The 22677-nt window shown below is 42.1% G+C and overlaps 2 protein-coding genes across 11 annotated transcripts in view; one reads left to right on the top strand and one right to left on the bottom strand.

The window, feature by feature from the left end:
* The window catches only part of RHCE (Rh blood group CcEe antigens), a 45747-nt gene that overhangs the window by 13801 nt on the left and 9269 nt on the right, over positions 1–22677 (bottom strand). For 2 of the 7 annotated variants that reach the window (XM_069971716.1, XM_069971715.1), the window contains exons 3-7: positions 12020–12095; positions 6152–6338; positions 3639–3789; positions 2598–2751; positions 1458–1624 (exon numbers count right to left, since the gene is read on the bottom strand). In XM_069971716.1, the coding sequence (XP_069827817.1) occupies positions 1458–1624; positions 2598–2751; positions 3639–3789; positions 6152–6338; positions 12020–12095 (735 nt within the window). Of the gene's footprint in view, positions 1–1457; positions 1625–2597; positions 2752–3638; positions 3790–6151; positions 6339–12019; positions 12310–14813; positions 15446–22677 lie in introns of those variants that run through there. The other 5 variants (XM_069971717.1, XM_069971718.1, XM_069971719.1 and 2 more) reach the window with 5 other exon arrangements.
* On the top strand, positions 14997–22510 carry LOC138793255 (uncharacterized). 4 transcript variants are annotated; one of them, XM_069971710.1, is made up of 3 exons: positions 19198–19371; positions 19721–19936; positions 20051–22510. In XM_069971710.1, exons 2-3 carry the CDS (start codon positions 19831–19833, stop codon positions 22285–22287), a joined length of 2343 nt encoding a protein of 780 aa, XP_069827811.1. In that variant the 5' UTR covers positions 19198–19371; positions 19721–19830; the 3' UTR covers positions 22288–22510. The 4 variants fall into 4 exon arrangements, with proteins under 4 accessions (XP_069827814.1, XP_069827812.1, XP_069827813.1 ...); XM_069971713.1 differs by lacking the exons at positions 19198–19371; positions 19721–19936 and adding an exon at positions 14997–15012; XM_069971711.1 differs by lacking the exons at positions 19198–19371; positions 19721–19936 and adding an exon at positions 15272–15567.

The raw sequence follows: 22677 nt of genomic DNA, 5'->3' as shown, positions 1-22677 counted from the left end.
GTCTAATACTTGGTAGTAATTAAAACACATAATCATTCTGTCAACTGTATATTATGCCGTAAAAACTCCTGAGAAGACCACCCCTTTGGACCTGGGCAACTTTTTTAGGCTATGTTCAGATGACATTTTCTCTGTCCGTTTTTTTCTCTCTAAATGACGTCCGTGATTTTGTGGTTTGGCAGCTGTGGGTACAATTTTTTTTAGTTCAGGCCCTTTTGGATGTGCTTTGTTTTTGTATTCAGTAATTAAAATTAGGGATGGTCCGAACCCGCCGAGGTACGGGTTCGGATGAACCTGAACGCTCGGCATCGGATTCCCACTGTCTGCCCGCTCCGTGCAGCGGGCGGATACAGCGGGAGGACCGCCTGGAAAACTGGGATACAGCCTATGGCTATGGCTGTATCCCAGTTTTCCAGGCGGTCCTCCTGCTGGATCCGCCCGCTGCACGGAGCGGGCAGACAGCGGGAATCATTACCGAGGGTTCGGGTTCGTACCATCCCTAATTAAAATTAAATTTGTCCATCCCCCTGCGAGTTTGTCCGCCCATAAGTGTACAGGGCCGGGATCCACAGCGGATCTTACTGTGAATTCGCAGCGAGAAATCCGCTGTGGATCAGTTACGTGTGAACGCACCCTTAAGCAAGACAGCCTTTACAGACTCGCATTTACGGAAATTGCAGTGGGTTTCTCTACGATCTGGCAACGTGAAATCCACCGGGATTCTGTTATGTGTGAACGCACCCTAAACAACAGCCTTTATTCGATACTCAAAATAACAGCCGTTGAATATCTGTGTGAACATAGCCTCATAGCGCATGCTATAGCTTGGATGTTTTTTTCCCCTGCTGCTGGACATGTCATTAGCTAAAGACTACATGTCCCAGCATTCCACAATGCAGAACCACTTTGCTTTGCACACGCTCATCCCACCTTCCTTATCTTACTAGAAAGGGTTTTTTTTCCAAGTGTTCCGTACAGAACTGTAAAAATGTTTGGTATTAGAATAACCCTTTAGCTCCCTAACAAATTTGCCTCTATGTGTGTATTTGGGTCATAACCATAAGGACAAGAACAGATGTGTGCACAATGACGTAAAAACTGTTGCACGATATGCAGTGGTATAGCTATACGGAGTGTAGAGTTTGCAGTCATACTCAGGCCCGAGATACTGAGGACAAAGTCCACCCAGTAACAGAAGAGGATACCATCATTCTAAATGGCATCTTATAGTATGGGGGGGGGACCTGGGTATTGGGTTACAATACACATAATTACATGCGAATGATTTGCATACAAGCAACGATAAATATAGGGCCAAATTCTATTATATGACCAACGATTTCTCGTCTGCTATTACACTAAACGATTATCGTTCAAATCTGAACGATTTAACGATTTTTCGGACGATAATTGTTCCGTGTAATACCACCCTATCTCTCACTATACATTTTACTTACCATTTTGAACTTTCCCTTCTGGTTCAGAAGCGATGATACAGAAAACACTGTGACAGTGCTGACAGCCAAAGTGAAAAAGGTATTGTACACAGCGTTCCGTAACTGGGAAGAATTAGTCAGCATAATAGAGTTAAATGAAGGCCAGAACATCCACAGAAATAACGTCCCTGAAGAGTAAAGAAAACATTGTATGAAGTAATGATGGCTGCATAGTACGGGGACGTAGAGTTGTGTCGCTACAGCAGATTTGGCCACGGTATATAATTGTGGCTGAATATACACTCAAGTCCTGTCTTGCCAAGTATTCAAGTGTTGCTGAAGACATGATGTTTCTAACCAAGGGTATGTGCACACTGAGGAAATTCAACGAAAAATCCGTCGCAAACTGCGGTGGGCGCGTGCATCTCCGCCCGTGTTCATAGACTACATTCTATGCATGGACGGATTCCTTCAACCTTCAGAATTAACACATTCATTCTTTGGATGGACGGCGGAATCCGCCCATGCATAGAATGTAGTCTATGAACACGGGCGGAGATGCGCGCGCCCACCGCAGTCCGCGACAGATTTTCCGTCAAATTTCCTCAGTGTGCACATAGCCCCTTGCAGCAAACTTATATATATACTGGATCTTATTTAAAGGGGTAGTCCACCCAAAAAAAATTTCTTTCAAACCAACTGGTGCCATAAAGTGCCAGAGATTTGTAATTCACTTCTATTAAAAAATCTCAAGTCTTCCAGTACTTATCAGCTGCTGTGTGTCCAGCAGGAAGTGGTGTTTTCTTTCCTGTTTGACACAGTGCTCTCTGTTGCCTCCTCTGTCCATGTCAGGAACTGTCCAAAACAGGAGCAAATCCCCACAGAAAACCTCTCCTGCTGTCCAGACTGGAAATAATACAACTTCCTGTTGGGTATACAGAAGCTGATAAGTACTGGAAGGCTTGAGATTTTTTAATAGAAGTAAATTAGATTTGAAAGAAAAAAAATTTGGGTGAACTACCCCTTTAAAGGTTTTCCCTATTATTTGATAATTCCACTCCTGCCAGACTGTGTATTCCATGTAGTGACTGCAGTAAAGACACTTATCACACATATAGTTTAGTGTTGGACATTACATAGACAGTATTCAAGTTCACCTACCTAAAATGGAGAATAGATCTGATATCGGTTTGGATTTCTCATTCTCTTCACTCGCTTTGTTTCCTATTAAAGGTGGTATCATGATCCATGACGCAGCAAGACCAAAGTATGCCCCAAAGATGTGACCATGCATCATGCTATTATGACTAGTCATCTGGAAAGCACCAACAGACACAAACGTATGATATCCATCAGTTGTTTGGAAACATATCTGACTTTATCATTTAATAGCGAACATTGAAAAAAAATGGTCCCTTATAAAATATAATTTTTTCTATTACAATCCAAATTTTCTATATAATTGTTCCATTATGTATAAGGCCGGGTTCACACATTTGATGATAAAAAAAAAAAAAATCAAAAACATACGCACTCACACATTGGAATACCCATTTAATAAGTCACGATCAACTGTAAAGAAATTTGGAAGATGTTTTACAACCCAAACGCAGCGAAATCTTTATGACTTTAAGATGTGGCTTCCTCACCTGATTTTAGCTTATCACTACAAGGCTATGTTCACATAACATTTTTTCTTCTCTGTTTTTGAAAAGAAAAAATTACGTCCGCCATTTTGAGTTTAAAGTGACGTCTATCATTTTGCTGTTTGGCCGCCCATCAGTGCAGTAAGGGCTGTTGGTACATTATTCCAGGTCAGGTGGACTGACCCTTTGTCTTTAATGAAAAAGTCACACAAATTTAATAGTAAAAATGGTGAAAGGACGGTTAAAAAAGAAAATCTGTGTGTGACCAACTAAGAAATAACGTCCAGTGTTTGCAAAAGATGTCCGAAAATAATTGTCATGATCATTATTTTGACGTCCGTGCAGACAACATCTGTCATTTAATACACTGTGTGCATGTACGTCCGTCATTCCACTGACTTTAATGCATCGCATTACAATTACATTGCAGAAATAATGGAGGTCTTTTTAAATAGATAAAGCGGATGCCTTTTCTCTTATTTTGACTTTGTGTGAACATAGCCCAAGATGTATTTCCATTGTAAAAAAAAAAATTTTCACCACAAGTGTCTCTTACCATAAGATAATGTGTCATAATGTATCTGTTTGCAGTAAATATAGACAATTCGAGCATAGTCATCACAACCAACTGTAGAGGATTCACTTTTCCTAAGACAACTCCGCATGAGATTAAAACTGGAAAAATGCTCATTAGTCCTGTTCTTAGGCTGTGAATAAGACATTATGGTAAGTGCAAGTTAAGGACATTTCATCGCATTAGAAAAATATTTCTTAGGGTCCATTTACACAGCCCGATATGTATGGCCCCTTACAAGGCACCCTTAATCGCATGGCTGCGTCACACGAACAGTTTGTATAGAAGTGAGGATGATGCTGGAGCGAGAAGACAAAAAAAACATTTGTCTGGCAGAAGGTGTGAAGTTATGGCCAGGAGAAATTTTCCAGATGGACAAGTCGGATGGAGAAGTAAAGGAAAAGTTTGCGACACTGATCAGAGAAGACACCCCTTGTGAGTCACTGGATATAACTGCACTGTAATTACTTAAATGATGTACACAGCATGTCTACCATTGGTATCTACCTCTAAATAGGTAAATGGCCTTTTTCAGGCTCTGTTCCCACAAAGTATTTTTGCTCAGTAATTTGGTAAGTATTTTGCAACCAAAACCAGGAGTGCGTTGAAAACACAGAAAGGCTATGCTCACACACTGTTGAAATTTAGTGGATGGCCATTATTTCATGGCAAATAATTGCCGATATTTTGAAACAGCCGTTGTTTTGAAATGTGGGCTGTCATTTGCCATTAAATGACGTCCACAGGATTGCTCATCAGTAGCTGATCGACACAGTGCCATATGTCATAGAGACATCATAGAGTTTTGATCAGTCCTGGTCTTAGTGTTCAGACCCGTACTGATTGGGAGAAAACTCAGACCCGAACCAATCAAAATTTTTGACATGTCTCTATGATATGTTAACATTTTTCCCAAACGACAGGTAAACTTTATGTCATGTGAATGGGAAATGCTCTAAGGAACTTTAGATTCTAACATTCATGTGGATGTTAACTTGAAACTTACTACCTAAAAATGTGCACACCATGTACACTCTTTTATGGCAACAGTACCCCCTACTGACAGCAAGCTCTTTCAGCAGAATATTGTGCCCTGCAATACTAAAAAAAAATCCCCAAATCTCAATTCTGTGGGGTGTGCTGGAAGTCATAACCAAGGAGGCCACATCTAGCAAATTAGAAATCTGCTGCTAATTTCATGTCATGGTGACAGATACAGCAGAGGTCAATTACAGTCTATGTTTTGATGGGTCAAAGCTGTTTTGGTGCATGAGCATGACCAATAAAATATTAGGCAGATAGATAGATAGATAGATAGATAGATAGATAGATAGATAGATAGATAGGAGATAGATAGATAGATAGATAGATAGATAGATAGATAGATAGATAGGAGATAGATAGATAGATAGATAGATAGATAGATAGATAGATAGATAGGAGATAGATAGATAGATAGGAGATAGATAGATAGATAGATAGATAGATAGATAGATAGATAGGAGATAGATAGATAGATAGATAGATAGGAGATAGATAGAGAGATAAATAGATAGATAGATAGATAGATAGATAGATAGATAGATAGATAGGAGATAGATAGATAGATAGATAGATAGATAGGAGATAGATAGATAGATAGATAGATAGATAGATAGATAGATAGGAGATAGATAGATAGGAGATAGATAGATAGATAGATAGATAGATAGATAGGAGATAGATAGAGAGATAAATAGATAGATAGATAGATAGGAGATAGATAGATAGGAGATAGATAGATAGATAGATAGATAGATAGGAGATAGATAGATAGATAGATAGATAGATAGGAGATAGATAGAGAGATAAATAGATAGATAGATAGATAGATAGATAGATAGATAGGAGATAGATAGATAGATAGATAGGAGATAGATAGATAGATAGATAGTAGATAGATAGATAGTAGATAGATAGAAGATAGATCGATAGATAGATAGATAGATAGATAGGACATAGATAGATAGGAGATAGATAGATAGATAGATAGATAGATAGATAGATGATAGATGATAGATAGATAGATAGATAGATAGATAGATAGATAGATAGGACATAGATAGATAGGAGATAGATAGATAGATAGGAGATAGATAGGAGATAGATAGATAGGAGATAGATAGATAGGAGATAGATAGATAGATAGATAGGACATAGATAGATAGGAGATAGATAGATAGATAGATAGATAGATAGATAGATGATTGATAGATAGATAGATAGATAGATAGATAGATAGATAGATAGATAGATAGATAGATAGATAGGAGATAGATAGATAGGAGATAGATAGATGGATAGATAGGAGATAGATAGATAGATAGATAGGAGATAGACAGACATACAGATATATAGATAGATAGAGGAGATAGAAAGGAAATAGATAGATAGTCTGTGTACTTACATAACTAAATAAAGCAACACATTTCTAATAACTAGAAAATTTGACATACCTGTTTATGCCGATAGTCTGCGTGTTAGTAGAGTTCCTAAATATTAAGGTATCTAAAATAATGGCCCACTGCAATCCTATTGCTCCATTCAAGAAGTTGAAAGCAATTCCACTGAATCCAAACATTTTTAAGAATCCAAATAGAAATCCAAGTCCAAGAAAAATCATGACATTCACATCTTGCAACGCTAAAAATGAAAAATACAACAGAATTAAATTAATAAAAAATCACATGCTTCTTAAGCTGCCCTTAGTAAACAGAATTGTACTACTTAAGGCTATGTTCGCACTACATAAGTCTCCAGACGTAGCGCGTTCCGTGAATAAGCGGCCGGAGATTTACATAGTTTGCGTATAATGGAAAGTATACGATGTACGGCTGCACAGTTCACACTACGTACGAACTTACGCCCAGATCGCACGCGGCACCGTAAAAAATGAACCAGACCATTGATTGAGGACGAAAATGCCGTAACTTACGCCCGTAGCGTTACATGCGGTCCCGTACGTAGTGGTGATTTCTTCATTTTGCAAGCTTTTTGTGCCGATCCAAAAGGTTCTGTGGGGTGTCCGGGGCTAGGCGAAGATTTCCAAGTAAAAGACTGCTGTCAGATCCCTACGTAGGACACTCGGGAAGCGTAAGTAGACTGCGGGCGTAAGTTCGCGGTCTGTACGTAGCCGGCCGCAACTTGTTTAAATTCCCGGCCGGAGTTTAACACGCGAAAATATGCGGCCGGACATATACGTAGTGTGAACATAGCCTAATGCTGCGTTTACACGAAACGATAATTGGCCCGATCGTACGATTAACGATGTCGGAGTAACGATTTTTTTTCATAACGATCAGCGTTTAGACGGTACGATATATCGTACGGAAATTCATTTTGCGATCGCTTATGCCTATCTCACACATTGGTTAAATGGGCGAACTACTGTTGACACTAGGGATGTCACGATACCAAAATTTTGAGTTCGATACCAATACCAACTTTTTTATTTCGATACTTAGCGTATAACCCCCCCCCCCCAATAATAACTCAATATAATGCCCCCCCCCTCAACTGCAGATATAACACTCGCCAATGTTCACTATGTAATATACCTGACATGTTATCTATATTCTTCAGGTCCGCACTATTACAATGGTACAATATATTTTCAGTTTAATTTACAACTTACACTGTACAAATGTTACAAAAGTTATGGGTTTTTTTTGTTTGTTTTTTAAATACATGTGTTAAAAATTGCTGTTTTCTGATTCCCATATCTTTCAGCCTGTAGGGCTGTCTAAGGGTGGTATTACACGAAGCGATTATCGTTCGAATAATCGTTCAATCGGTCGTATTTGAACGATTATCTTTAAGTGTAATAGTAGACAACGATTAAACGACGAACGATTGGTCGCTGGTCGTTTAATAGGTTTTGAATCTATTTTTATCGTTTGTCTTTTACACATCGTTCGCACATCGTTCGTTTGAATAAGATGTCGTTAGCCGTTCCCTGTTCATTCGCAAATTGAAAGGGGAGTGTTCTTGAATTTTGTTGCTCCAATATAACCGATAATCTTTCCGTGTAGTAAAACGAACGATTATTAGGCAACCGCTATTGCGATAGTTGGAGATCGTTTATCGTTAATCGTTAATTGAAAAAAATCGCTTCGTGTAATACCACCCTAAGAGTCTTTGCGCGCAATGATTTGCAGCTTTGATTGGTACCATGTTTGGATATATGACTTTTTTTGAAACACTGTATACTGTGCGAGATTGGGAAGGTGATCATTTTAACGTGCAATTACGCATGTGGTGATGCCAATATTTCCCCCTTTTTTTGTTTTTATTATAGTAGTTGGGGGTAGTAGTAGTATGGCTGACACACAGTATAGTATTTTGAGGGTAATAGTAGTGAAGCTGACTCACAGTATAGTATGTTGGGGGTAGTAGTAGTATGGCACATGCACAGTATAGTATGTTGGGGGTAGTAGTAGTACGGCAGATGCACAGTACAGTATGTTGGGGTACTAGTAGTATGGCAGATGCCAGTATAGTAGGTTGGAGGTAGTAGTAGTAGTATGGCAGATGTACAGTACAGTATGTTGGGGGTACTAGTAGTATGGCAGATGCCAGTAGAGTAGTAGTAGTAGTAGTAGTGCTAGTAGTAGTGCAGATGTACAGTATAGTAGGTTGGGGGTAATAGGGCAGATGTACAGTATAGTAGGTTGAGGGAAATAGGGCAGATGTACAGTATAGTAGGTTGGGGGTAGTAGGGCAGATGTACAGTATAGTAGGTTGAGGGAAATAGGGCAGATGTACAGTATAGTAGGTTGGGGGTAGTAGGGCAGATGTACAGTATAGTAGGTTGGGGGTAGTAGGGCAGATGTACAGTATAGTAGGTTGGGGGTAGTAGTATGGCTATACTATGGACATATAGCTATACAACTACTACCCCCAACATACTACACTGGTGCTGACCCAGCACTAGTATAGTACATTGGGGATAGTAATAGTTGTAGTGGAGCAGAACCTTCACCTCCTGCTCCATGCTGCCCGATCCCGGCGTCACTCTCCTCGCAGTACAACGCAGTACAGTCCAGTATGAATGCCGCTCCATAGTGACAGCGGCATGCCGTACCCGGGCGGCCCCCGCTGGTTGCTGGGGAGGGGGAGAGAGATGTCCGAGATGACACCTGGACCAGGCAGCATGGAGAAGGAGTTGGTGAGCCGCGCGGGGGGTGGGGAGCAGACAGAGAGCACGGCTGGTGCTAAGCTAGCCGCCCGCCGTGTTCTCTGCACTATACTCTATGTTAAGCTGCGCTATTGCACATCTTAACATAAAGTATCAATACCAGGAAATCCTGGTACCGAACCGTTTTTTTTCCCCCGAATATCGATATTAGTATTGATTTTTCGGTGCATCGTGCATCACTAGTTGACACTGAACGATCTGCGATTTTTTTGCGAACGGCGAACGATTTTAGAACATGTAAGATCAAAATGAACGATTTCTTGTCCGAGGTTTGATTGTTCGCAGCGTTTACACGTACGATTATCGCTCGAATTCGATTGTTATCGTGCGAATTCGCACGATAATCGTTCCGTGTAAACGCAGCATAAAGGGAACCAATCACTTAAAAAACGACTATAACGCTATGGGAATGTGCTGTAGCAGCACCCAGCACACTTTCCAAACATGCTTCTACACCCCCCCCCCCTCCCGACCCTGGAGTGTACAACCCGAAAACTTACTTTATAAACTTGCCGCCCTGTATGTAAATTGCCCCCAAGTAGTCACAGTGGGCGGTGAGCTGCGGCAAGTAGTTATGGTCCCTGGGCGTTCCGGAGTGGTAATCACGCCCCTCTGGGCATGATTAGCCTGCATAATTGTGGCGACATCACCGAGAGGTGTGCGGTCCCTAATGTCAGCACGCCTACGTTCTTTCTGTGCTGCTCATGCGCAGTACAGCTGGTCCAGTCTGTGCCGTACTGCGCAGGTGCAGAAAGCCTCAAACTCATTGCTGGAGGTCCGGCAATGAGTTCGAGGCTTTTGAAATTTAAGTAAAATTTGTAAATCAATGACTGTCCTCTGCCACCGAGTCAAAAATTTCAATAGCTCTGTATGTAACATAAACTTAAGTATCAAACTTTGCCATTCACTTCAGGAACTATACAAACAGGTGCAGAGGTTTATGCACAGGCATTTGTTAGGGATACATAATCAGTATCAGATAATACTAAATCAGTATTTATAGGACAATCCTTTCAAAGTATCCAGGCTTTACGTGTGATGAAAAGGCAGGTGAAAGGTAACAGATAAAATGGAGACTCCCTCACTGTGGTGGTATGATGCAAAAAAAAAAAAATGGTTTTTCAGCAGCACAATACAAAAATAGTATGTGGGTGCAAGTCTCACCAAACCGGACCCAGGTTCATATGATATATCCAAAAAGATGAAGGAGACCGCACTTCCAAAAGGAATATCCACTTTAATCACACCAATGCAACGTTTGGGCTCTATGTGTAGCCTTTCTCAAGCAGTGGGGGTATGGCTATCAGTCTGTGGTGTCTCCAACCAAAACTTGTGCCCCCCTGTGTACATCCATCTGCAATGTGAATGTAAAATATGGCGGAGCTAACTCTACTGAATTTTAAAATACTCCATGCCTCGTGTGACAGATGTAATGGATGGTTAAAACACCAACGACTTTAGTTTTCATTTTTACCATTGCAATTTATTTTATTTTATTTATTTTTTTTTGGGGGGGGGGGGGTAATTTAATGTTGATTCTAAATAAAAATTTTACAAAATTACATTAAGCAGTTAAGTGATTATGTAGAATTGAAAACAAAATAGCGAAGCTCTTGTTATCAGTACCGTCCATGCCTCTGCACTCAGCTGATTTGGACGTTGTACCACACCTCTTTCTATGGAATTTTAGGTCAGTAACAAACTGTGTGCAGTGCCTTCCTGATCAATGAGTGTTCCAAATGTAGAACACATGAATATGGGCCATAACTTTTTACAAAGGTAGCACCTTTGTGCAAAAATTTTAAAATATTTAACATGATGAATCCACCAAAAAAGATAGTTAATCTGAAACCACACCCCCTCCTGGTGTTAAAATTGTGAGATGGCGAACATGCGGTAATAAAAAAACACACCGTACGCAAAAATTCAAGTGCAAACATGTTGATACATATGCACCAATGTGTACTAACATAACTCTACATGGTTTTTCAAAAAAAGTCTCGTTACTAAGCACAAAATGTGCTCTAGAATTGTACCTCATAGATATCCATAGGCTATGTTCACACATCATTTTTTCCATCATTTTGCTGTTTGGCAGCCGGTCCATTATTCTAGTTTATGCTGCGTTTACACGTAACGATTATTGTTTGAATTTTCGCAATAACGATCACATTTGAGCGATAATCGATAAACGATCAAGCGACGAGCGAGAAATTGTTCATTTTGATCTTTCAACATGTTCTCAAATTGTTATTTATCGTTCGCTAAAAATTCGCAGATCGCTTTGTGTAAACAGTCTTTCAAAGATTCACCCTATGTGAAAGATGGGCTTAAGCGATCCCAATAATGGTTTTTCTTATGGATTTTCTAACGATTTTTCTAAAGATTTATTAGTCTAAATGCTGATCATTATAAAAACCAAATCGTTGCTTCAAAATCGTTAATTATTGATTCGTGTAAAGGGACCATTAGGTGGACTGATTGGCTTTTAGCTGTTTATTTAATTGAAAAGTCCATTGAATTTAATAGTATAAAAAAAAACAGTGAAAGGCCGATGAAAAAAGAAAAACTGTGTGTGACCAACTAAAATATAAAGTCCGCTGTTTGCAAAAGATGTCCGAAAATAATTGCCATGATCATTATTTTCATGTCCACGCAGACAATGTCCGTCATTTTATACACTGTGTGCATTGGACGTCCGTCATTCCATTGATTTCAATGCATTGCACTGAAGTCAATTACATTGCAGCAATAATGGACGTCTTTTTAAATAGAAAACGTGGCTGCCTTTTCTCTTTTTTTTTTTTTTTGACATTGTGTGAACATAGCCATAAAGGATTTGTCTATTACATAAGTATATCACAATCTTGGAACACATTTACTGCCAAGATATATGACTCTCTAAGTAAATGTACACCATATAAAGACCATATATATACATGTTACCTGCTTTCAACATAAACAGGAAGACAATTATTAAATGCACCACACCGATTCTCTTAGTATATATTGAAATACAGATATATAGATATTTGGTTTATAACTAAAAATGTAGAAATTAAGATCTGATTGACTCTTGAACTGATCAGCTAAATCGACGCTGATACAACTACAGATAAATTCTTACCTGGATATCCTTTCACGCTGTTCTCTAATTTGTAGCCTTGGGGCAAAGCGATCATAAAAACGACTATAAAAACTGCCTGTAAAAAAAGAAGTAAGCATGGCAGACGACTTCTCAAGCTGACAGGATATCTTGGTGCCATTATGAGATGTTATGAGATGTATTATTCCTCAGCCTAAGGAAAGACACTCGAGAAGCATAACGCTGAGGAGCGGTAACCAAATGACGTCTTATCTCTTGCAGGCTGGGAAACTGAGTGTCTTACTTTGTCAGCAGCTTAGTTTTCTGAATATCTTGGAGGGAAGATCAGTTGAGGAACTGGCATCTACTAAAGGATTCTGGTAGTAGCTGTAGTTTTTATCTCAATTAGGGTAGCTTCACACACAATGTATCTACAGTAGATTTCACGCAGCGAAATCCGCTGTGGATACTTGCCTATTCACTTTAATGGGCTGACATACTTGCAGTGGGATTGTCATCCTGCTGCAAGTATGTCCAATTCAGCGCCATTAGCTCCTGCAGCACGGGAGCATACTGTACCGGGTCCCCGCTCCAGCTTGCTTCAGGGGCTCCCGGCGTCTTTAGGCACTCAGCCAATCAGCGGGCAGCGCTGAGCGGACATCGGGAGCCCCTGAAGCAATCGGAGTGTAGAGTAGGTAATGTATGCTCCAAGGCTGCGGGGGTTAAAAGCGGTGAGTTTTACATAGTTGCAGCGGGATGACAATCACACTGCAAGTATGTCAGCCCATTGAAGTGAATGTCCACAGCGGATTTCGCTGAGAATTCGCAGTGAGAAATCTGTAGTGTCCCACAGTTAAATGCTTTAGCCACCGGTCAGAAAGTTATGAAGGTGCATTCCTTAGTTTCACCACAAGGTGCCAGTGTTGTGTTTAAGCTCTGTAATATGTTGCATAGCTGTAGCTGCTAAGGGTTACTTTTTTGTACCACATAGTCTGTGCTGACCAATAGGAGAAACTCTTTTCTACCTATCTCTGCTCTATATACATGCACACACAGACCCTAAGGGACAGTCCAGTCGAGTTGAGTTAGTAGTCAGACACACGTGTATGGAGAACACAGAGAATTTTCAATTCCAAGCTATAGCTAAAGACACTATGCAGTGTTAAGCCCTAAAGGAGGACAAGTCAGAGATCACCCCAGCCCACACCGTGAACCTCTCTTTACAGTGCAGGGTGGTATCTTGGCTACAAAGGAACTTACCCGGATAGAGCAAAGCAACCATAACCAAGGTCTACGTACTCTATCTCGCAGCGCAGGTGAAACCGGGACACCCTCAGACACTTAGCTTCGCCCAGGTAACATAGTCTGGGGCTTGTGTCACTCTCGTAGGACAGGAGCCCCGACACTGCAGGGCAGAGGGTGGTTTAGTTAAACACAGGCAAAAGTATTCTCCTCTCAAGTCTTCTTCTCTTCAGTACTCTTCTCTCAAGTTCTGGCAGAGCACACTACTACTACCCTGGGTTGGGGCTCTCCCAACAAACTCCTCGACTCTCCTAAACGCTAAACTCCACAAGCACTGCTACTCTACCTCAACACTTAAGGTATCTCCCAGCACAGATTAAGTGAGCTCAAGTCTTTATCACAGAAGTTATCTATTGCCAAGTTATCCTGTATTACCAGAGACAATCAGTAAAGCCAACCCAAACTTTTTCCGACAGCGCAGAATTCACTGCTGATCCAGTGGCGGCCCCTCATGACAGGTACACTTTAACCCCTAGACGACCCTGAGCATACAGGTATGTCTAGGATCGTCTACGGGTGTTCAGAGCAGGGCCCCGGGACCTCGGCTATTAGCAGGCACGGTCTGATCTGATCTGCCGCGTCACCAGCTTCTAAGCCGCAATTGGGGTTACCCAACCGCGGCTGAGGAGCTGATGACATGGCAGAGGGGGGCTGGCATGAGGGACGGATGGAGCGGTTCGGCCAGCCTCTTGAAGACGACCTAATTGTCTCAAGATGGCGGACGGGGGTCGACACGAATGCGGTAAGTATAACGCACCAACACTTCCGGGTCTAGCGTTTCCTGAGTCCCAGCCAGCAAAACCCTGAAAACTGACTTTTATTCTTTCCTGCGCTATATGTTCATCAATTTCACCTAGTCTCGCCATTTGGGTGGTCCTGGGGTCCTAACTAGTCATCTGGGCGGTCCGGGGGTCCCAACTAGTCACAATCATGGCGCTGTATTCCGCTGCCTCTTGGGCATGATTTACAGCTCAGTTCATCACAGAAGGGTGGGCCTGGATGCTTGTACTAGCGCCAACATCTATAGTCATGTCATAGCCGAAATAGCCTCTTGGATCCCCGTCTGCCATCGTCCCTGGAGGCATCTCCTGGACCCTCCTGCAGCCAAGATCACAAAGAGACAGTAATTTCAGCAACAACACAATGATCTTGGCTGCAGTAGGGTCCAGGAGATGCCTCTAGCGACGCTGACAGACGGGGATGCGTTCAAGGCTATTTTGGCTATGACATGCACCCATGTCCGCATGAATAATGATGTCGGCGTTAGTACAAGCGCCCAGGCCCGCCCCTCAGTGATGAACGGAGCTGTAAATCTGGCCCAGAGAGCCAGTGGAATACAGCACCATGACTGTGACTAGTTGGGACCCCAGCACCACCCAGATGACTAGTTGGAATTGATTAACATACTGATGCGGGAAAGAATAAAAGTCTATTTTTTGGGGTTTTAATAGCTGGGACTTGAGAAATATAGAGTCTGCTGCTGGTTGGTTCCCTTTAAGGAATATAATGGAGTGACTGTCACCTGAAAGGATACAGGGAGGCAAGTGGACTACTATGACTACCTCATATACTCATGTTATCCATCCCCATTCTCTAACACGACGTTACCAATCACTGATGGCGGGGGTGACACCAGTCGTGTTTAAATGAATGTCTGCAAATGTCACACATGGAGAGGTGACTACTGGAGTGGAGACCTACGGAGGGCTGCGGGCACAGGGAGACTGGTTATGGTAAACCATTCAAAGCGGTTTACGAAAAACTCATGGTTTCCGACGATCCCTTTAAGACCGTTTCCTTTCATATTTTTTTATTTTGCAGCAACAATATATAAATAATAATATATATATATTTTTTTTATATAATTTTCCGCCTATGGTTTCCACAAAGCGTTTTAATAGCAGATATTGTGAGGGAAGGAGACGCCCTGGAGACTCATGAGGGAGCGCTACACACTGGGGCTCAGGCAGACAGAGCGGGAAATTCCTGTCAGGACACCACGTGTCTGCTCGTCCTGCGGCCCCAAGTCACCTCAGCGCGCCCTCAGCCAGGAATACCGCCATTAAGCGCGCTTCCTCACAGATTCCGTCTACCGCACCGTGTGTATGAATACGGACCCCTCGTCACTTCCTGCTTCCCCCGGCAGGCACCGTCCCCCTCTTCCGCTGCCTCCTCTTCCGCTCTTTTTCCTGCCCCCCTGCTCCCTGTAGTCCCGGGGCTCGTGTCCGGCGCCGTCTCCCGCCTTTCCTCCGCTCGGTCGGTATACACTGTCGGCTCTTCGGCTCCCAGTAAGTTCAATAAGCACGTGTACACCGGCACATAGTGGGGGTGCGGGGAAGGCGACGCTCTCTATCTACATAATGGAGACCCCCGGGTGTAGCTGCAGTGAGTGAATGTAGCGGGGAGGAGTATGTGCAGCATCGGTGCTGCGGGACACATGAGGTAATGTCAGTGATGTAGCAGAGCGCAGTGTGTGGTGTACATTACATTGTCATGCTCTTGGCGCCCCCTCTCATCCAAAAAATATATCCACTACTTAGAAGTTTGTGTCACCCATCCTTAAAGGGATATTCCACTAGTTACATTCATGTTATGTGAATAAAATGTTATAAAAAAAAAAACGCCTTTAGGGCTGACAGACTACAGATCTCCAGTCATAAATCCTCAGCACATTACAGTAGTAGCGGAGTGGATGCGATTTGTCCACACAAACAATAAGCTGCCATGCAGACGGACGGCCGTGTATGCTGCCCTGCAGACGGACGGCCGTGTATGCTGCCCGTTTACGCAGGGTTCACGCTGTGTTTTCGTTTTACTTTTTAGAGTTGAGCGAACTTCAAGCGTGCTTTAAATTTGCACAACTCTATTGTTGTTTTATCACTTTAATATTCTTATCACTTTTAAAGAGGTGCTCCGCCATTTTCTTGCAAAATAAAAATTCTCAGAAATTATCCTATTTTATCCCCTGTGATTTTATTTTTCTTTGGGGCTGTTTCAGGACTTTTTATTTATTTATTTGCGCTATGATGTTTTGAAGTTTTTTTATAAAATGTTTTTTAATACATGATGACAATCATGTTGCATTTACACAGAGCGATAATTCGCCCAATCGATCGTTTAACTATTTTGAAGCAACGATATGGTTTTTATAACGATCAGCGTTTAGAAGAATAAATCGTTAGAAAAATCGCTATTGCAATCGTTTTTAAGATCGCTTAAGCCCATCTTTCACATAGGGTGAATCTTTGAAAGACTGTTTACACGAAGCGATCTGCGAATTTTTAGCAAATGACGATTTGAGAAGATGTTGAAAGATCAAAATGAACGATTTCTCGCTCGCCGCTTGATCGTTTGCTGTGTTTACACAGAACGATTATCGCTTAAATGCAATCGTTATTGCGAAAATTTGAACAATAATCGTTCCGTGTAAATGCAGCATTAGAGGTGAGCTAATCGCTCATCTAAACAAGCAATTAATTTAATCAGCACTACACTCGCCATGCCGCCGACCTGCTCCGCTACCTGCAGCTCCACCCAGGATTCTGCGAAAAGCTGGATCCAATCCCGCAAACCTTCTTGCAGTTTCCCAGAATTGGATCCAGCTTTTCCCCAACACCTGGGATGGAGCAACAGGAAGCTTCATTTATAGATGAGCAATTTGCTCATCCCTAATGACAATATATGGGCAATTTGTATTATTAGTAATTTTTTTTGCTTCCTCTGTTCACTTTACAGGATAGCTATAGGGGTTTTTTTATAGATCAGAAAGCAAAAAAATACTTTTTATTTGTATTTTATTACTTTTTTTTAAAATATATTTTATAAACCATTTAAAACTTTTTTGTCACTTTTTAAAGGGAATCAGCGGGCTAGATATGTCCTTATTGCACATGGGCCGCTGAGGATGAGAGTCTCTGACACAGCTGATCGCAGGAACCCCCACCGATCTTGGAAACAGAGACAATTATGCCTGCAATGAATGAAGTGGTCACTGCAGATGTGCGGCCACCACGACCTGAGCTTTATTCATTCCCTATGGGGCTTCCAAATGTTTCTGAACACAGAACTTGGAAACGTTCGGCTGCCACATAGTGAATGGAGTACAGGGCATGGTAGCGGCACAGTGAGCGCTTCATTCATTTTGGGGACAGTTGTGTCTCCATATTTGGGATTGATGCGGGTCCCGCTGATCAGTTTATCAAGCTGAGATGGGGTTACCTTGATTCTTTATCCGTGAGCGGAGTATAGCTAAATAATAAAAATCTTCAGAATATACCAAGGCTAGGTTCACACACCGTAAAATAAAAATGTGCCACGTTAAAATCTATGGATAAAGCGATATGCAGGACCATGATTCCTGATTGGTGGGGAGTAGGGCTGGACGATTAATCGAATGAATTCGATTAATTCACCCAGAATTTTGAAATCGATTAGATTTTTTGTGAAAATCGTAAATTCGATTTTCACCAAAAATCATTGCGGGTGGCGCGGGACAGTGTGAGGCTGCCGGGCGGTGCGGGACAGTGTGAGGCTGCCGGGCGGTGCGGGACAGTGTGAGGCTGCCGGGCGGTGCGGCACAGTGTGAGGCTGCCGGGCGGTGCGGCACAGTGTGAGGCTGCCGGGCGGTGCGGCACAGTGTGAGGCTGCCGGGCGGTGCGGCACAGTGTGAGGCTGCCGGGCGGTGCGGCACAGTGTGAGGCTGCCGGGCGGCGCAGGACAGTGTGAGGCGGACGGTGCGGGACAGTGTCACAACAATTCAGAGACTGGCAGTGTGCGGCCGGCGGGCGGGCAGTGCCGAGATCTGTGCCGCAGGCGGCCTCCAGGAGCTGCTGACTTGCCCCCGCCCCTAGATAAACACAGCATCTCGCTCCCCGGTCTCTGGAGGAGACAGCAAGGACTGCATGGTGATTGCTGCAGGTCCTGGAGCTGTACAGTGGGAACGGATCCCGCTGTACAGCTCCAGTAATCACCCTATCCTGCAGTCCCTGCTGCCTCCTCCAGAGACCGGGGACCTGTGTGTGTGGTCGGGAGGGGAACCCGTGTGCTGGGGTGAGAGGAGGGGGAGGGCTATGTGCACTCCTGCCCCAGTCACTCCCAGCTCCCTCTCTGTCACCCCCAGCTCCCAAAGTCCCCCTCTGTCACCCCTAGTCCACCCCAGTCCCCCTCTGTCACCCCTAGTCCACCCCAGTCCCCCCTCTGTCACCCCTAGTCCACCCCAGTCCCCCCTCTGTCACCCCTAGTCCACCCCAGTCCCCCCTCTGTCACCCCTAGTCCACCCCAGTCCCCCTCTGTCACCCCAGTCCCCCTCTGTCACCCCCAGCTCCCAAATCACCACTAGTCCACCCCAGCTCCCAAAGTCCCCCTCTGTCACCCCTAGTCTGCCCTAGTCACAGGGGCAGCACTGTTACAGTGGGAAGCAATACAGTTGTTGTCTCAAACATAGTATCTGCCGCTGCGAGAGAATTTTTCAGTTTATTTAGCAAAAAAAATAAATAAAAAAAATCGAGATTTAAATCGAGAATCGTCCAAAAAAATAATAATAAATAAATAAAAAATCGAGATTTAATTTTTTTTCCATATCGCCCAGCCCTAGTGGGGAGAAGCCAGCACAACCAATGCCACTATTCACACTATGCAGGTGCACACCTCCATGGCTAAGGGCCCCATTACACAGGACGATTATTATTCGAAAAATTGTTGGCTCATTCGGATTTGAACGATAATCGTTTATTGTAATAGCAGACAACTATTAAACGACCAACGAGAAGTCTTTTTATAGAATTTTGGCCTATTTTTATCGTTGATCGTTTGCAAATTGTTCGCATGTAATAAGACGTAGTTTCGGTTGGCGACAAGATGACCGCATGAATGATCATAAGTAATGATCATCGATCCATGTAATTGAGTGAACGATTTCAGGACATTCGCTATAACGGTCGTTTGAGATCGTTAATCGCCGAAAAATCGCTTCATGTAAGTACCCTAAGATACAGACAAAAACAGAAGAGTGTCTGAGAAAGTCTGACATCGGCACTACTGATCAATGTGGCGGCAACAAGTGTTTAGGAGATAGCCTACATCCATATTTCCAGGTGATATTGGTTGTGCTCTGCTAGTATACATACTCCATTAGCAATAGTAAATAAAGCGAAATCTTCAGCGGCCCTAACTATAAAATTCACCTTTATTGCCAAAATAATTGCATAGCAGGACAATAGAGAATGCTTCTTCACTGCTGTATGTCTGTTTCGTGCCCCCCGGCGCTTTGTCAATGCATGACAAAGCATCAGAGGGAGCAGAACGAATGTAGGCTGGTGAAGGAGCATTGTTTATTCTGCTATGCATTTATTTTTGCAATAAAGGCAAATTTTAGGGTGAGTGCCGCTGAAGATTTAACTTCATTTACTAAAAACTTATTTTTTTTTTTAATTTGGTTATTAGCATTTGATCAAATAGAATGTACCATCTCACAAAGTTAAGATGACCTCAGAGAGACGGTCCTACACTGACACTGGCCCCTGTTGGGCTAATACTAATCCTACACACTGGACATGCAGGATCCTCTGTATTGTGGTCGCATCACAGCTGCATCTCCCAATTATAGCGGCCGCTATAAAGTGCGCACACAGCTGCGTGTTCAGAGAATGCTAGAAGATTGTAAGTCTCCAATATGGCAACCACAAGAATAATGTTTGTCTAGCCATTAGCACTTAACTTTTTGTTAACAAAAATATATAATTATGAAATTTTTTATTTATTTTTTCTTCACAGGTACAATGCCTTCTTGTGTTGTACAGGGCTGTTTTTCTGGAGGAAGAAGAAAGGAGGAAGGAGTCATATTGCATGTATTCCCAAAAGAAAGGGAAATGGTAAAAAGATGGCTTATAGAAACTGGCCAAGACTTTGGGGATATTGAAGCCTTTACAGATAAAATTATTGAAGGAAAAAAGTATGACACATATAGAATGTGTTCAAAACACTTCAGAGAGTATTGCTACACACAATCTGAAGGTTTCCGGAAAAGTTTGCGTAAAGATGCAATACCAACAGTCTTTGATCCACCATCAACCTCCAGTGAAACTTGCATCCTTTTACCGTCTGGTAAGAGGAAAAGAATGGACGACGAATATGATGGTTCGTTACCAGAATACCAGTTCTCTCATGGAGAAATTTGTCCCACCTGCGGGCACATTTTTGAAGAAAAACCCAAGACAGATGAGAAAGGAATAGTAACTGAACCTATGGGAAGAAAACTGCGCTCAACACAAACCGATCCACGATGGGGAAAGAGAACCACGTCAACAGAAACAAAGTTTAAAAAATACCACAAAAAAGTCCAGTGTCGCCGACTCTCTGAAAAGAAATTAAAGAAACTGTCCCTACTTAGTACTTCTGCTAAACATCAGCTGATTGGGACCTTAACAGACAGCGAGGACAGTCTTGACAGTGAAAACGATAATGACTCCAACAGCAGCAGTGGTAGCCCAAAACATGAATTTAATTCATCTTTTCAACTTACTTTGCTGCCACGTAAAGAACTCCCGAAAATAGAAGTATCACACACTGATAGGCTGGATCTAAAACTCCGAGCAGAAGAGACACATTCCATATGCAATGATCCAGTAAAGGACCGCAAATTTATTGTTTTTGAAAGCTGCCTAGATAAACTAATACTCTCTATGCCGTGCAGAGGGGAGCAAGGCTGTGACAGACCACTTGTTAAAATATGGAAAGAAATAAATGGTACTTTCATAACTGTTCATGTTTCTTGTGGTAATCACAACTATAAACTGTGGGATAGTCAACCACAAACTGGAGGAATACCAGCGGGAAATCTGTTGCTCTCCTCTGCTATTTTGTTTAGTGGTTTAACCTATGTGAAAGTCAGACACGTTTTCTACATTTTGGGACTTCTGTGCATCGATAAGCCAACGTACTTGAAAAACCAAACAAATCACCTCTTTCCTGCCATCAGTAATCAGTGGAATTTAGAGCAAAGTGCTATTATAGACAACCTTAAGAAAAGTCCACTTTGTCTGGCTGGGGATGGCCAGTTTGATCGTCAAGGAAACTTGGCGAAACATGGCATCTATACAGTTTTGGACGCTAACAGTAAAAAAGTTGTCTCTTTCCACGTTGAACAACTTTCTGCTGGAAATTCTGCTATTGGTCTTAAAACAGAAGCTTGCAAACAAGTTCTAAGAAGTCTTGTAAAAAAGCAGCTAAACATAAAAATTGTATGCACAGAAAGACAGTTAGCCATTCGTAAAATGATCAAAGCACATTTTCCTTCGGTTATACACCAGTACGATATCTGGCAGCTATCAAAATCAATTGGGAACAAATTGGTCAAAGCTAGCCGGAAAAAAGACTGTGAAGAACTAGCCAAGTGGGTTGGTGCTGCTAGAAACCACCTGTGGTGGAGTGCAAGTACCTGCAATGAGGACCGTTCTCTTCTATATGAGAAATGGAATTCTATCTTATTCCACCTTGTTAATAAACATTCGTGGGAAGGGAGTGAAAGTTACAATAGTTGTAGCCATGAACCAGTGGTTACATCTACATTGGGTCCAAAGAAATGGCTTGAGGAAGGCAGCACAGTTCACGAAAAAGTAAAAGATGTTGTCTTAAACAGGAACTTACAAAAAGACCTACTGCATTTGTCATACTTTTCTCATAGCAGGGAGCTGGAGGTCTTCCGCAGTGCCATTCGAAAATACCGACCTAAAAAAACCCACCTTGTAACAGATGGTATAACTGCACGCACACAACTTGCCGCACTCTATCACAACCATAATGTATACCGTGTCCAAGAACAGGTCAGGACGGCTTCAGAAGAATACTCATTGGGAACAACTCTCTTCAAAGCTCAGAGACAGAAGCTAGTTAAAGCTTTATATAAGCCTTCCAACCAACAGTTTCTGTTTCCAATAATGTCAGAGATTATACATATGGCCCCTAAAAATCGAGATATTAATCGGGAACCTAAAAAAAGAATAAGGTACTGAGAAGGTTGTTTGATGATACTTTTAACTTTCCAATTGGTAATCATATTGCCACTGTGACTATAGTTGAGAGAAGAAATTAATTTAAAGCACTTAGAAGTGTGTTTTGGTGAGGAGGAAAGTTTTCCTATGATGACTATATTGGGTCTTTTTTTTTTAAAGAAGTAAATATGAGTACTTGGAAGTTAGATTTATTTTTTTTTTAAATAAACTATTTAAAATATCACGTGATGGCATTTTTTTTAATTGAAAATAAACATATCAACCTGTTTTCAACCATTTCTTAAGTGTAAATTGCACCTAAAAATGAATACATTGCATATGTTCCTGGTGTGAAGGGGTTTTAATGTGTGCAGGGCTGCTTCAGTGTTGTCAGCCGCGCACACATTAAAG

The sequence above is a fragment of the Dendropsophus ebraccatus genome, chromosome 5 (assembly GCF_027789765.1).
Source record: "Dendropsophus ebraccatus isolate aDenEbr1 chromosome 5, aDenEbr1.pat, whole genome shotgun sequence".
Classification (NCBI taxonomy): domain Eukaryota; kingdom Metazoa; phylum Chordata; class Amphibia; order Anura; family Hylidae; genus Dendropsophus; species Dendropsophus ebraccatus.
The sequence above is the reverse complement of the archived record's forward strand: the minus strand, read 5'-3'. Positions and strand labels throughout refer to the sequence as shown.